At 47.5% G+C, this 16,700-nt stretch overlaps 1 protein-coding gene across 1 annotated transcript in view; it reads right to left on the bottom strand.

Moving 5' to 3' along the window:
- The window catches only part of ARHGAP31 (Rho GTPase activating protein 31), a 207,781-nt gene extending 200,241 nt beyond the window's left edge, over positions 1 to 7,540 (bottom strand). Inside the window, exon 1 of the mRNA XM_063956769.1 lies at positions 6,869 to 7,540. Within this exon, the coding sequence (XP_063812839.1) occupies positions 6,869 to 6,959 (91 nt within the window). The 5' untranslated portion in view covers positions 6,960 to 7,540. The remainder of the gene's footprint in view (positions 1 to 6,868) is intronic.
- Between the last annotated feature and the right edge of the window lie 9,160 nt (positions 7,541 to 16,700).

The following is a 16,700-nucleotide window of genomic DNA, read 5'->3' as shown; positions in this document are numbered from 1 at the left end:
GTAGTATGGTATGCCGGCGGCCGGGCTCCCAGCGACCAGCATACCGGTGCCGGGATCCCGACAGCGTGGCGAGCACAAATGAGCCCCTTGCGGGCTCGCTGCGCTCGCCATACTGCGGGCACGGTGTTTATTCTCCCTCCAGGGGGGGTCGCGGACCCCCAAGAGGGAGTAAAAGTGTTGGTATGCCAGCTGTCAGGATTCTGGCGCCGGTATACTGTGCGCCGGGATCCCGACAGCCGGCAAACTGAAGACCACCCAGTCACAAGACTTAGAAAGAAGATAATGGTTCAACTACGGAGTTACAATATTTCCTTGAAAACTACCTCAATATACAATACAATGGGGGTCATTCCGAGTTGTTCGCTCGGTAAAAATCTTCGCATCGCAGCGATTTTCCGCTTAATGCGCATGCGCAATGTCCGCACTGCGACTGCGCCAAGTAAATTTGCTATGCAGTTAGGATTTTTACTCACGGCTTTTTCTTCGTTCTGGCGATCGTAATGTGATTGACAGGAAATGGGTGTTACTGGGCGGAAACAGGCCGTTTTATGGGCGTGTGGGAAAAAACGCAACCGTTTCCGGAAAAAACGCAGGAGTGGCCGGAGAAACGGGGGAGTGTCTGGGCGAACGCTGGGTGTGTTTGTGACGTCAAACCAGGAACGACAAGCACTGAAATGATCGCAGATGCCGAGTAAGTCTGGAGCTACTCAGAAACTGCTACAAGGTGTGTAATCGCAATATTGCGAATACATCGTTCGCAATTTTAAGATGCTAAGATTCACTCCCAGTAGGCGGCGGCTTAGCATGAGCAAATCTGCTAAAATCCGCTTGCGAGCGAACAACTCGGAATGACCCCCAATATTTCTCACGGTTAAACATTTCTGGGCCTTAATAATAAATACAGATTAAGTAAAAATAAAGAGTTTAAGCTCTAATATTCGCGAAAAATCAGCTTTCCCTTATATGCATAAGCGGTGGATGAGAGTTTTCAAGCAATACACAGTGGAAAAAAGGTAAGTGCTACAAACATTTGTCAGGGTTCGTCAGGCTAATTACCCATGTGCAGGGTAGTAAAGCCAGGGAACAGCCTAATGAGAGTACCTAATAGTAATTCCCGTGGTGGCTGGGGTTTGTGGTGAAATGGAGGGTCCTTTGAGCACACAAATGTACACACAAGGGAGAAAATGCGATACGCATTTCGCCGAGGCTTTTCCAAGAAGCCGAGTGTTCTGGAGACAAGATATCACCTTGCAAAATGAGTGTGAATATGACGGGATGTCATAAATCATCTCATCATACTCCATGCACTGCACACTCCTGAGCTGGTTTGGACGCATCTGCGGCCGCTGTGCTGATCGTCTGACTGCTTACTACCGTATGCTAATGCAAGTATCCACCCGTCTAGGCAGATAATCCGTCTGACTTTATGTGGGGGCCACGCCGCCCACTATTTTCCCATCCACAGCTATCATCAGTTGTATCGGGATCTAGAGCCCTACCACATGGTGACTGCAATAGACCCGTCTGAAACAGGAGTCCCTTCTCCGTCCACATTCTCCAGAAGAGAATGGAAGTCGGCCTGCATACTTACAACACTTGCATGAGACAGATCTGTACCCGCCCGGAAACGCCCATTTCACCAAAGAAACCTGTATCAATGGATGGGTCCAGCTGTCCGCTTCTTCCATCTCCATCCATGTGCCAGTGCACAGTACGGCGCACTCGCAGTCTGCGGCTGCTTTCTGCGGCTCTTGCGCAGTTTACAGTCATCTGCGGAATCCGTCCACATTTCTTCCTGACTCAGAATCTGTCTCTCTATGGGGTATATATATATCACTAAGGTGCGGGTTTATAGAAGTGAAGATGTTACCCGTAGCAACCAGATTCTAGCTATTATCTTCTACAAGGTGCTAGATAAATGATCAATAGATTCTGATGGGTCGCTATGGGCAACATCTCCACTTCTATAATCCCTGCACCTTAGTAAATATACCCCTATGTAAATGGCGTCACTAGGGGAGTCTAGCGCCACCAAAGTCGTGCCCACCTCATCTTTTCATAGCGGCGTAAAAAAAATCAAAAGTAAGCACACAGCTTTATATCATCCAGGCAGAACGGCTTATTTTTTGTTCCCTCACATACTGTATGAAACATTATCCAACACAGACAGAAAAAGTCGTTGGAGGGCGTAAAACCCTCTGTTCATTATACGGGGCAGCACATCTGTACATGACGGCATGCACCTACCTTGTGAGCAAGCCTTCCTAGCACACTATAAACGTGTTATCGCCTGCTGAAGCCATAGGGTCTCTTATTATAACATCCTCTTTCCATTTGTGCGATTTCCCCTTATAGCCAGCCTGCGGAATGCATCTGAGTGCCAGCTGTAGCGCCCGGATGGTAAAAGCTGAGATTAATGACGCAGCAATGAATGCATTCCCCCTGTACCAGCGCACACGTGTCTCCGAGTCCATTTGTCTAGGAAATGGAGCAAGTGGTACAGGCACAAACATGAATTGGATTTGGCTGCTGATCAGACACCCTGCGAGGCGCAGAACAGACCCGTCTCTATTCCTGCTCTGATGAAGAGGGTGAGCGGAGAAGGGCAGGTGGGAAACAGATGGCTGTCCTGACTCTGCTGCTTTCCCCCTGACATGTGGGAGCCATTACCCCAAATTCCTGCTGCTATTTCAGTAGGGACTACAGTCCCTCCACCAACAACAATAGCAAGAGGATGCTCAGTCTCACTTTCTGGGACCCTGCGATGCGTGACTGGCTACTGACAGCCTGGTGACAGATTAATAGGTGCTACCAGCATTTGGTGCCCGTCCGGCCGTCTCCGTCCTCTGCAGCTGCCAAGTTCTATGCCGAAGACCGTAAAAGTTGCAGTTGAAAGTAATCTCATGAGTTTCAGGGGTACAAAAGCATCAGACAACTTCTGACTTTCAAGCTGTTGTGGAACTGCAAGTACCAGCATGTCTTGTAGCTCTAAAACAGTGGAGGAGACACAGGTGCTTAATCCTGTTGCCTAAAAACCCACGCAGGACTCCGCTATGTGTTTATTTGTTTTGTTCTATGTGACAATGTGAGATTTCTTTTCACACTACAAGATTGTCTGATGAGTCTGCCTGCGCACTTGCCTCTGGCTTCTCCCATTTGCAGAGAGTGAGGTGTTGCTTTATGTATTGCCAACCAATGGGAAGGCCTGCTGTATCTATGCAGACCGCTACAGGGGGGATGCAGTTGATATTCCGGCAGTCGGGTTAGGATACCGACGCCGGAATCCCGACCGCTGGTAATACCGCCAGCCGGAATGCCGGCTAACAGGGGCTATTCCCACTTGTGGGTGTCCACGGCACTGTACAGACAGGCCCTCTTCCCCTTGGTATAAGCATTATAGGGGTATTGGGAGCTTAGCGGCGAATGAACACATATCTCAGGCAGACAAAGGCAAATGACAGATATTCCTGTTTTCCCGTACATCTCAGAGCCAAGGTTAGCTCAAGTAATTTAGATTATTGGATATACAATCAGATATAATATGAAAGGGCTTGTCTGTGAGCAGCATAGTCTAAAACAGGGGGAAAATCAATTAAGTGCTGCATAAATAAATTATAGATATGAGCACATCAAAGGCAGAGACTCTAAACTGATGGTGGATCCATAATGCCGCTCCTGAGGTCGCCCTCCAGGCATGAGACAGCTGTAAGTACCCAGCTGATCAGTCCATGAAAGCCACCAACACAAAGACCATCAGTACAAAGACCGCCAATGGATAGAACGTACCGTACTACAGAAGAGACTATTCACTGTTCCCTTGCAAGCGATCATTTAGGGAGCATGCACAACGCGATTTTACGCAAGATACACTCTGCAAACAAGCATACATTCAACTCATACTTAACGACTTTCCCACTGCTGCGCCAGGTTGGTGCAAGAGTATGTGTGGCATCGTCATAGGTGGACGAGGGCATTGATGCATCATCCCAAGGCATACTTGCCTACCTGACCCTCTCCATGAGGGAGAAAATGCTCTGTTCCTGCACTTTCCTGGTAATGTATGATTGCCATCACCTGTGGTGAGATAGGTAATTGATAAGAAAGGTGTTTCACCACAGGTGATGGCAATCATACATTACCAGGAAAGTCCAGGAACAGAGCATTTTCTCCCTCATGGAGAGGGTCAGGTAGGCAAGTATGTCCCAAGGCTTGTAATGCCCGGATTCCCCCAAGGTGGGGCTACGATGATGTGATTCAGCGCAAATCGTTTAATCTGCCCCCCTTTCGTTTGCCGGAGGGTGCCGGTGGCTGCGAGTGTGGCCCGGCGGTGGAGACTAGCTCTGGGAGACTGGCCCACATTTCCCGGCAGCCGGAATGCTATACGATTTTCGGGAGCCTCCCGGCCGTTCCGGGAGAGTAGGCCAGTATGATTCCACTCTACAGCAGCACCTGTGCACGTAATTCAGGGGAGGCCTGGCCGGGTATTCTTACAGTTATTTGAGGAAACCGACCGGATGCTGGAGTGGAGTCCAAATTAGCCGACGGAAGAGTTTGGTCAATGGGGGAAGAATTTATCCTATACACATCAGACTTCCTGTGAAGGGGACTAAAGTGAGCCTTAAATGCCTAATAATAACAGATGACAATAGCTTGCATTGTGACAGACATAAAATGAAGTCACAGCATTTAAATATATTCAGTGATAAAGTACAAACCCCTGGACTATTTTACAGTGTATGTTATTTACCCTCAACATTATACAAAAAATTAGGAATACAACTGGAGGCATTTCTTGTTAGTTCAACCCACAAAATGGCTGCCACCGGCTTCACTTGAGCCAATGAGAGTGAGGTTGCCCAGTGTAAAACCGTCACTTTTTTGTTGTGACATCTCGTCAGCTCAAGTACCTGCATGCATTGCCAACTAAACATGGCAGAGGATGATGAGACTTATAGTCCCTCTGCAGCTGACTGACAATCTACAGCATGTGCATTTTAAGCCTAGCTAGTTTGGGGGTAACACGACTTAAAATACTGAACATTGCCATTAAACTGGCCACCTAGTTTCTGTAATCTTCAAATAAAACCTAGGTCATTATCCCTAACTATTACATCACTTCATATATGGATTACTGAGGAAATACTGAAAACATGGACTGTTGGGCTTCATATTAAAATGCCTGAGAAACGACTGACTAGCTCCACTTTCATGGAAACGTCAAAGCGACTAATGTCCGAGAGGGCTCCTGCTCTCATATGCCTCAAAAACACAGTATTTACACAATGTGGGAACCAGAATGACTGGCCTGCCAGGTAGCGAAGTGCTTATAAACAAAGATCTGAGCCGAGGTTCTCCTTCTACATCACATATACAAGTACCATGAACTCGCCACAGCCACGTATCTCACACACACTGCAATTATCAATCACATACAATTACAAGGCCTGTAATTACTGTTATCTACTATCTCAGAATATAACATGGCCTAAGGGCAGGGAGCAAGGAGGCGATCAGACATGTCCTGAACGTGATCAATAATCACAGCTATTACTTTGGAACTTTGTGGGATTTACTAAATGGTCGATGAGACGCCGCTATACGAGAACATAAAAACTAAAGTTTCCGCATTTTGTAGTCGCACAACAATCAAAACAAATACACAAGAGAGCCAGACTGTAATTAGACAGCCCTAACTCCTCTCAGGGGTAACTGCAGAGTTATGTCATTGCTTTATATGACTGGCTTCCTCACTGGAATCAATCTTCCGGGGGGTACGTACAACTGCCTTACAGCCGACATGTCAACTTTAGAGAGGAGGCGGCCATATGGGGTGGGGGCGCCAGCCAATATTCCAAATTCTCTAGTTGCTAGTGACATCATGGAGGCACGAGGCGATCTGTGCCTCATGCCTCAGTGAGGTTTACTGATTCCGAATGAATGAAGCGGCTGCATTCTCACGGTTAATGTCTCATACCACTGAATAGCTGTATCAAGATGACAGGACCTGCTTTAAGCACAATCCACGGCTTATTACTGTACTACTGTATACCTCAGTGTTGCAACGTAATATAACCCAGTGCACTGTATAATTCCAGCACCTTCTTATCTGATCTAGAGAGATGTAACAACTTCAGTTAACCCAGTGGTTGCCAAACTGTGCGCCATGGGGCACGGGGTGGTGGTCCAGGACCAAATAACTGAATAACGGTCAATGTGATAGGCAAAACCAGAGCTGGTGGCTCCCAGTCACGCAGTAGCGTATTTCCCACACAACCGTCCCTAAGGGTGACAGGTCAGCACAATTAATTTAATATCTTTTTCTGAATTTCTCAATCAGAAACTTTTGGCCCAGAGGCGCCGTGAGAAAAACTGCCGATACCCTCGGGCGCTGTGATTCAAGAAAGTTTGGGAACCACTGAGTTAACCGATTCCTTGCCAGGAGACCAAGAACGGCACAGTCCGGTTATTAGCGTCCAGTGCCGGAGGAGTTAATGTCCCAAGGATACCTTAGAAGCAGTTTTTTTTTACAGAAATACTTGTGCAGTTAATGCGAATCAGATGTTCCCGTCGCAGGAATAGACAGATCAATGTGCTGGGAATTAATCCCCTCCCCAGCTAAGAGAAAGGGGGTTCAGCTAACTGCTCCGAACGCAACTCAGACCCACATCTCAGGGTCTATCCCGGGCTTGGTAATAAGAGTTGCATCATTTGCAGGGCTGACACATAGGCTGATCACATCCTGTGCAGTTATCTGACATTCCTCTGATCTGACACTATTGCAAAGCACAACGGCATATGCTGGCGCTATATAAGCAAATGTTAATAAACCGGCAGTCAGCATTTATGCCGTCGCTATACGTTGACTTACCATCCTGCCCAGAGGTCTCCAGGAACTCGGTCAGATCACATCCAAAAGCTCCTTTCCTCTTCAGCTTCGCTTTGGCGCCCTTGTTCTTCATGAGTTGGTCCAGAGAGGAGCCCCCCTCCCCTCCCAGTGGGAATAAGACAAATATCTATGTATTAGAGGAATAAGGGGGGGCAGAGAGGTGCCAGTCAGCATCTGAGATGTCCCAGTAGCTCCAACAAGTCACTCCATGGAAAGCAGGCAGCTCCAGGCAGGAGATCAGCTGTCACCCTTGGTGTGGGGAGGGGTGGGGTGCAGGCACCAAGCAGGGATGGTCTGAGTGTGGCAAAGGGAATGGGGGATCACATCCTGGGAGAGCGGCAGAGGCGGCTGCTGCTGCTGGCAGGAGGGTGGGGGCAGGTTGGCATCTGGAGAGACAGGGAAGGGCACAGCCTAGTGCCAACTCTGCCACCTAAGCAGCAATGCCAGCCCAGAGACCTCTGCAGAGCGGCAGTGTCCTCCTCACCCAGGCCAGCAGAGACACAGGAGCTAGCACTCAAAAACCCACCATGGCCAGTTCCAAAGTCTGCAAATGACTTTTTTTTTTTTTTTCCACCTATCTGTATTTTTTTTTTTTTTCCTCCTTCCTCCTTTTCTTACAAATCACTGGGTTATCCAGCTCAGGAAATGCTGTTAAGGAAATGAGGAAGGAGGGGGGGCTTGTTTTTTTGGCAGTGTGCGTGAGGGGTGGGGGGATGTGGTGGTAGTATGACAGGGGGGGGGGGGGGAGGAAGGAGGCAGAGGAGTCCTGACATGCAGCAGCAGATAACGGGACAGGACTGAGATAATCTGCTGCTCCCTGGCTTCCAACTCCAGGCAGTAACTTCCTCTCAGACTCCTCCAGAGGGGACATGTCAGGGGCTTGCCTGGAGGGTCTGCACCAATGCAGCCATTGCGGCATCTGACTGACACTGCTGGGTCTTGGAACATATGACCTCATCATTGTACAAGTGGCACTCAGATATTGTTGTGATAACTCTACATAAATTATTCTACTGACTTGCAAAGTGTATATATATATATATATATGTATATATATATTACCGCATGCATTTTATATATATATATATATATATATATATATACTTGCGGTAATTCGGACGTGAGGCAGCAATATTTAGTTATATTTCTTTGTACCAATCTCCATAATATTATTATTATTATTATTATTATCTTTTGATTTATCTAGACAGTTATAAAGCAATAACAATGACAGGGGTAAAAGAACTAGCAGCTCATGCAGCCTCTGTGGAGCCCCGAGATTAGATTGAAGCCCCTAAGGCTATCACCACTTACCTCCTTATGGGCGGGATGTACTAAAGGGAAAATGCGGTAAAATCCCTGTTTTCGGTGATTTTACCGCATTTTCATATATACTAAGGGGGTAATTCAGACCTGATCGCAGCAGCAAATTTGTTAGCAGTTGGGCAAAACCATGTGCACTGCAGGGGGGGACAGATGTAACATGTGCAGAGAGAGTTAGATTTGGGAGGGTTATTTTGTTTCTGTGCAGGGTAAAAACTGGCTGCTTTATTTTTATACTGCAATTTAGATTTCAGTTTGAACACACCCCACCCAAATCTAACTCTCTCTGCACATGTTACATCTGTCCGTCCGTCCGTCCGTCCCCCCCCTCCTGCAGTGCACATGGTTTTGCCCAACTGCTAACAAATTTGCTGCTGCGATAAACTCTGAATTAGGCCCTAAGACCCGGCTGCTGGGTATTCGCCGCCGAGGGTATCGGCATCTTTTTATTGCGATACCCTATAGAAGCCTATGGGCTTTTTCGCACCCACCGCTGCATCCTGGCGCACCCGCTGACCCCCCCCTTCCCCCTCACCTATGTCCAGGCAGCCACCGGTGCTGCTCCACAATCCCCCGCCTCCTTCTCCCCCGCAGCACAGCCATTTCTGCTTCCAGCTGCAGGGAGGAGGAAGAGGAGCCGTCCGGGGCTGGAAGGTCACGGACCCCACAGTGACCCCCCCGCACACCTTCTGACAGGTATCGCGGGGGGCCTCTGTCACCGCATTGCGATGTTAATCGCATATGTTAGTACATATACGATTAGCATCGCTGCGAGAGGTGGGATGTATTTTAATACATCCCGCCCTAGGTATTAGTCTAGGCTGGGAGCATACAGTTTAAAAGTAGATTATAACTGAAAATAAAAACCCAAAATACTTTGTTCCCCACTGTACTATACAAAAACAAAACAAAAAACACCTTTACAACATTGGGGTGAATTCATACAGCAGAAGCCAGCGCATGCGCAGAACGGACCTAGCTGCCGGTTCCACGCTTCACAGAGGACCACAGGAGAAGACAGCGCCGCCGGAGCCCTGGATAACGCATCGCTTCACCGGAAAGTTACTTACTGTAACTAAGCTATTATAGCCAGGGACGCCGACAGCTTTGCCGGGCCCCGGTAATGATAGCGAGCGTGGCCAGACCATTCCATTCAAAATGTAAAAAAATATAATATACATGCGGCCACGGAGGGGACGTGCTCCGCACAGGGGAGGCGCTGGTGTCAGAACTGGTGGGCGGCCAGTTCTCTCTCCCTGCACGATGAAAGGAAAGGGAAGTGATCACGCCTGCCCACCGCTGCAGCTGTGTCTCTCCCTAGCACATGCCAACATGTGCCACGTGTGGGCTTGGCTGGGAGAAAGGCTGCTGCAGCAGCAGACAGCCCTATCTCCCCACCTGACTGGGAGTCAGCAACGTGAATGGGGAGGGCAGCGGGACCCTCCAATGGGCCCGGGTAAAGAGTAACCATCACCCCCCCCCCCATCCCCCTTCGACGCCACTGTATATTGCATCAAACTGATGCGATATATAGTGAAAAACAAAAATTCTGTTTGTTTTTTACATGAATAGACCCCATAGTACAATGGAAAATTCTTCTTATAAAAAAAAGGAACATCAGGCGATGCTAGACTGCTTACACTGGGTGCACACTATTAGATATATCGATGATATACCACCCTGATGCAGAACAGAACATTATATCGTACACATCATATAGTGTGTACCCCTGATCCATTGTTCCCTTCTGTCGTTCATTGAATCGTCCCATTGGATGTGTTGCATGTCCAATAGCATGACTTCACAGCTGACGTGGTGTTGTTACATGCATCATAGTGCAGCGGATCGTTTAGTGTGACCGGCGGATGCGATTTATCATTACATGGTGTTACTGGGTCGCATGGTGAGTATCCAGCTTGAGTGTGACCTGAACTGATGAGTGCCTTTAGCTGATCGCTCAGTCACAAGTTACTGTAGCTCCCACACGCCGGCCAAGATGGGGAAACGCTGGCTGAGCGGCTAAAGGTATTCCCAGAATTGTCTTCTGCCAGGGCTGCATGCGCTGTCTGGTGGTAGGCCTAAAGAAGTGACTGCACCGGGGACCCAGGTACTGTAGCTCTTGACGATCGTGCCTCTAACTATATCAGTCTATCAGTAGCAGTAAGTGGAAGAAAAGCAGGGTTATCTACAAATAAAACACATAAATAGTCAATTCCGACAAAATTTGTAAAGTGCGTGACACAGCGATGCAATGTAACAATACATCACACTGCCGCACACACTACAAGATCTGCTGTACGATGATGCAATGTATCGTTGCATGCCACATATAATAACACTGCTCCGACTGTGAAATCATCCCACTGGACATGCTGCACATCCATAGCTGCATAGTTATGTTATGTTGGGCGGGTAATAGTTATGTTATATAGGACGGGTAATAGTTATGTTATATAGGACGGGTAATAGTTATGTTATATAGGGTGGGTAATAGTTATGTTATATAAGACGGGTAATAGTTATGTTATATAGGGCGGGTAATAGTCATGTTATATAGGGTGGGTAATAGTTATATTATATAGGGCGGGTAATAGTTATGTTATATAGGGTGGGTAATAGTTATGTTATATAAGACGGGTAATAGTTATGTTATATAGGGCGGGTAATAGTCATGTTATATAGGGTGGGTAATAGTTATGTTATATAGGGTGGGTAATAGTTATAATAAGAATTTACTTACCGATAATTCTATTTCTCATAGTCCGTAGTGGATGCTGGGGACTCCGTCAGGACCATGGGGAATAGCGGCTCCGCAGGAGACAGGGCACAAAAAGTAAGCTTTTAGGATCACATGGTGTGTACTGGCTCCTCCCCCTATGACCCTCCTCCAAGCCTCAGTTAGGTACTGTGCCCGGACGAGCGTACACAATAAGGAAGGATCTTGAATCCCGGGTAAGACTCATACCAGCCACACCAATCACACCGTACAACTTGTGATTTGAACCCAGTTAACAGTATGATAACAACGAAGAAGCCTCTGAAAAGATGGCTCACAACAATAATAACCCGATTTTTGTAACAATAACTATGTACAAGTATTGCAGACAATCCGCACTTGGGATGGGCGCCCAGCATCCACTACGGACTATGAGAAATAGAATTATCGGTAAGTAAATTCTTATTTTCTCTAACGTCCTAGTGGATGCTGGGGACTCCGTCAGGACCATGGGGATTATACCAAAGCTCCCAAACGGGCGGGAGAGTGCGGATGACTCTGCAGCACCGAATGAGAGAACTCCAGGTCCTCCTTAGCCAGAGTATCAAATTTGTAAAATTTTACAAACGTGTTCTCCCCTGACCACGTAGCTGCTCGGCAAAGTTGTAATGCCGAGACCCCTCGGGCAGCCGCCCAAGATGAGCCCACCTTCCTTGTGGAGTGGGCATTTACAGATTTAGGCTGTGGCAGGCCTGCCACAGAATGTGCAAGTTGGATTGTGCTACAGATCCAACGAGCAATCGTCTGCTTAGACGCAGGAGCACCCCTCTTGTTGGGTGCATACAGGATAAACAGCGAGTCAGATTTTCTGACTCCAGCCGTCCTTGAAATATATATTTTCAATGCTCTGACAACGTCCAGCAACTTGGAGTCCTCCAAGTCGCTAGTAGCCGCAGGCACCACAATAGGCTGGTTCAAGTGAAAAGCCGAAACCACCTTAGGCAGAAACTGAGGACGCGTCCGCAGTTCTGCCCTGTCCGAATGGAAAATCAGATATGGGCTTTTGTACGATAAAGCCGCCAACTCTGATACTCTCCTGGCTGAAGCCAGGGCCAGTAGCATGGTTACTTTCCATGTAAGATACTTCAAATCTACCGATTTGAGCGGCTCAAACCAATGGGATTTGAGAAAATCCAAAACTACGTTGAGATCCCACGGTGCCACTGGAGGCACAATCGGGGGCTGTATATGTAGTACACCTTTGACAAAGGTTTGTACTTCAGGCACTGAAGCCAATTCTTTCTGGAAGAAAATCGATAAGGCCGAAATTTGAACCTTAATAGACCCCAATTTGAGGCCCATAGACAATCCTGCCTGCAGGAAATGTAGGAATCGACCCAATTGAAATTCCTCCGTTGGGGCCTTCTTGGCCTCACACCACGCAACATATTTTCTCCAAATGCGGTGATAATGTTGTGCGGTCACTTCCTTCCTGGCTTTAATCAAGGTAGGAATAACTTCCTCTGGAATGCCCTTTTCTTTTAGAATCCGGCGTTCAACCGCCATGCCGTCAAACGCAGTCGCGGTAAGTCTTGGAACATACAAGGTCCCTGCTGAAGCAGATCCCTTCTTAACGGTAGAGGCCACGGCTCTTCCGTGAGCATCTCTTGAAGTTCCGGGTACCAAGTCCTTCTCGGCCAATCCAGAGCCACGAGTATTGTTCTTACTCCCCATAGCCGTATAATTCTCAGTACCTTTGGTATGAGAGGCAGAGGAGGAAACACATACACGGACTGGTACACCCACGGTGTTACCAGAGCGTCCACAGCTATTGCCTGAGGGTCTCTTGACCTGGCGCAATATCTGTCCAGTTTCTTGTTGAGGCGGGACGCCATCATGTCCACCTTTGGTTTTTCCCAACGGTTCACAATCATGTGGAAGACTTCTGGATGAAGTCCCCACTCTCCCGGGTGGAGGTCGTGTCTGCTGAGGAAGTCTGCTTCCCAGTTGTCCACTCCCAGAATGAACACTGCTGACAGTGCTATGACATGATTTTCCGCCCAGCGAAGAATCCTTGCAGCTTCTGTCATTGCTCTTCTGCTTCTCGTGCCGCCCTGTCTGTTTACGTGGGCGACTGCCGTGATGTTGTCCGACTGGATCAACACCGGCTGACCCTGAAGCAGCGGTTTTGCCAGGCTTAGAGCATTGTAAATCGCTCTTAGCTCCAGTATATTTATGTGAAGAGACGTCTCCAGGTTCGACCACACGCCCTGGAAGTTTCTTCCCTGTGTGACTGCTCCCCAGCCTCGTAGGCTGGCATCCGTAGTCACCAGGACCCAGTCCTGTATGCCGAATCTGCGGCCCTCTAACAGATGGGCACTCTGCAACCACCACAGAAGAGACACCCTTGTTCTTGGTGACAGTGTTATCCGCTGATGCATGTGCAGATGCGATCCGGACCATTTGTCCAGCAGATCCCACTGAAATATTCGTGCGTGGAATCTGCCGAATGGAATTGCTTCGTAAGAAGCCACCATCTTTCCCAGGACTCTTGTGCATTGATGTACTGACACATTTCCTGGTTTTAGGAGGTTCCTGACAAGTTCGGATAACTCCCTTGCTTTCTCCTCCGGGAGAAACACCTTTTTCTGAACAGTGTCCAGAATCATTCCCAGGAACAGCAGACACGTCGTCGGGGTCAATTGAGATTTTGGAAGATTCAGAATCCACCCGTGTTGAAGCACTACTTGGGTTAGTGCTACTCCGACTTCCAGCTGTTCCCTGGACCTTGCCCTTATGAGGAGATCGTCCAAGTAAGGGATAATTAATACGCCTTTTCTTCGTAGAAGAACCATTATTTCGGCCATTACCTTGGTAAAGACCCGAGGTGCCGTGGACAAACCAAACGGCAGCGTTTGAAACTGATAATGACAGTTTTGTATTACGAACCTGAGATACCCTTGGTGTGAAGGGTAAATTGGGACATGCAGATAAGCATCTATTATGTCCAGGGACACCATGAAGTCCCCTTCTTCCAGATTCGCTATCACTGCTCTGAGTGACTCCATCTTGAACTTGAATTTCTGTATGTACAGGTTCAAGGAATTCAGATTTAGAATAGGTCTTACCGAACCGTCCGGCTTCGGTACCACAAATAGTGTGGAATAATACCCCTTTCCCTGTTGTAGGAGGGGTACCTTGACTATCACCTGCTGAGAATACAGCTTGTGAATGGCTTCCAATACCGTCGCCCTTTCTGAGGGAGACGTTGGTAAAGCAGACTTTAGGAACCGGCGAGGGGGAGACTTTTCGAATTCCAACTTGTAACCCTGAGATACTACCTGCAGGATCCAAGGGTCCACCTGTGACCGCGCCCACTGTGTGCTGAAAATCTTTAGTCGACCCCCCACCGCCCCTGAGTCCGCTTGCACAGCCCCAGCGTCATGCTGAGGGCTTTGTAGAAGCCGGGGAGGGCTTCTGTTCGTGGGAAGTAGTTGCTTGCTGCACCCTCTTACCCCTTCCTTTGCCTCTGGGCAAATATGACTGTCCTTTTGCCCGCTTGTTCTTATAGGAACGAAAGGACTGCGGCTGAAAAGACGGTGTCTTTTTCTGTTGGGAGGTGACCTGAGGTAAAAAAGTGGATTTTCCGGCTGTTGCCGTGGCCACCAGATCCGATAGACCGACCCCAAATAATTCCTCTCCTTTATACGGCAATACTTCCATATGCCGTTTGGAATCCGCATCACCTGACCACTGTCGCGTCCATAAACTTCTTCTGGCAGATATGGACATCGCACTTACTCTCGATGCCAGAGTGCAAATATCCCTCTGAGCATCTCGCATATAAAGAAAAGCATCCTTTAATTGCTCTATAGTCAATAAAATACTGTCCCTATCCAGGGTATCAATATTTTCAGTCAGGGAATCCGACCACACCACCCCAGCACTGCACATCCAGGCTGAGGCTATTGCTGGTCGCAGTATAACACCAGTATGTGTGTATATACTCTTCAGGGTAGTTTCCAGCCTCCTATCAGCTGGATCCTTGAGGGCGGCCGTATCAGGAGACGGTAACGCCACTTGTTTTGATAAGCGTGTGAGCGCCTTATCCACCCTAGGGGGTGTTTCCCAGCGCGCCCTAACCTCTGGTGGGAAAGGGTATAATGCCAATAACTTCTTTGAAATTAGCAGTTTTCTATCGGGGTTAACCCACGCTTCATCACACACGTCATTCAATTCCTCTGATTCTGGAAAAGCTACAGGTAGTTTTTTCACACCCCACATAATACCCCCCTTTGAGGTACCTGCAGTATCAGAGATATGCAAAGCCTCCTTCATTGCCGTGATCATATAACGTGTGGCCCTATTGGAAAATACGTTTCTTTCTTCACCGTCGACACTAGATTCATCTGTGTCGGTACCTGTGTCGACTGACTGAGGTAAGAGACGTTTTACAGCCCCTGACGGTGCCTGAGACGCCTGGACAGGTACTAACTGGTTTTCCGGCCGTCTCATGTCGTCAACTGACTTTTGCAGCGTGCTAACATTATCACGTAATTCCATAATTAAAGCCATCCATTCCGGTGTCGACTCCCTAGGGGGTGACATCACCATTACCGGCAATTGCTCCGCCTCCACACCAACATCGTCCTCATACATGTCGACACACACGTACCGACTGAAAGGATTTGACCTTATTTTCTTTAACCCTCGATGTGATGGCCTTACAGACGTCTGGAGTGTAAACTTTTAACCACAAGGTACATGCACAGACAAGCAGTTAAAATTCACACTGTTTATTATAAAGTTAACAAGAGTATATAAGACAATGCATATGGGTGGAACTGACAAGTGTAAAAGGGCTCATTGGCTTAGGGGTAGGTGCCTGGGTGGGGTACGTAGGGGTGGTTAATACTTGACATAACATAATTGGATATAGCAGTTGCCAGGCAGATGTTATATATGTTGCATCAGACGAAACTTAACAAAGGATCTTTTAGTAACACACAGAAGTAGAAAAAGCAGGTTACATCTAGTAGAGAGCTGACCTTGGATGCCAGACCCACACAAGCCTGGTATCTGTATGAGAGACAAAGGCATCTAACACAGGGCAGCAGCATCCATTGCAAACACATAAGAGTTCATAAAGCATGTTTTAACCCTTCACTAGGGAAATAGAAATATTCACTTTTACACTGTAATTATTATAAGGAAACTGATCATATAAAAAGTAATATGTACAAAGACAGAAGAGGTAACCCTTCAATCCCCTCTTAGAATCATGATTATTATATGACATGATTCTTGAGTGAGGCTCCTTTCTTGTTTCTCCAGTTCTTGAGATATTGGACATAATCGTCGGGTCCCTTACTATCAGAGGAGGTGACAGGACTGGTGGTTATGTCATAATACATCAGGGCCTTATCAATGCCTTTGGAGGTAAGTTTCTTTCCACAGGGAATTACACAATAAACTATAATGCCTACAAGAATTAAAGTTACAAGTATGAATATGCTTATTTGCACAAGAGCCAGTTTCCAATTTTCAAACCATCCAAAATATTGGCTCCATGGGTTATCAATACCTGAATTTTTCTTAAGTTCTATGGATAAGGTTTCTAACTTGTTTATGGCTAAAGTAACCTTACCATTGGGACCAGTGTTGTCAGGAATATATGTACAACAGCCTTCCACCTTACTAATGTAAACACATGTACCGCCTTTTTCTGCTAGGATCATGTCAAGGGCCATTCTATTTTGGAATGTCATTTGGGAA

This window comes from Pseudophryne corroboree, chromosome 2 (assembly GCF_028390025.1).
Source record: "Pseudophryne corroboree isolate aPseCor3 chromosome 2, aPseCor3.hap2, whole genome shotgun sequence".
Classification (NCBI taxonomy): Eukaryota; Metazoa; Chordata; class Amphibia; order Anura; family Myobatrachidae; genus Pseudophryne; species Pseudophryne corroboree.
The sequence above is the reverse complement of the archived record's forward strand: the minus strand, read 5'-3'. Positions and strand labels throughout refer to the sequence as shown.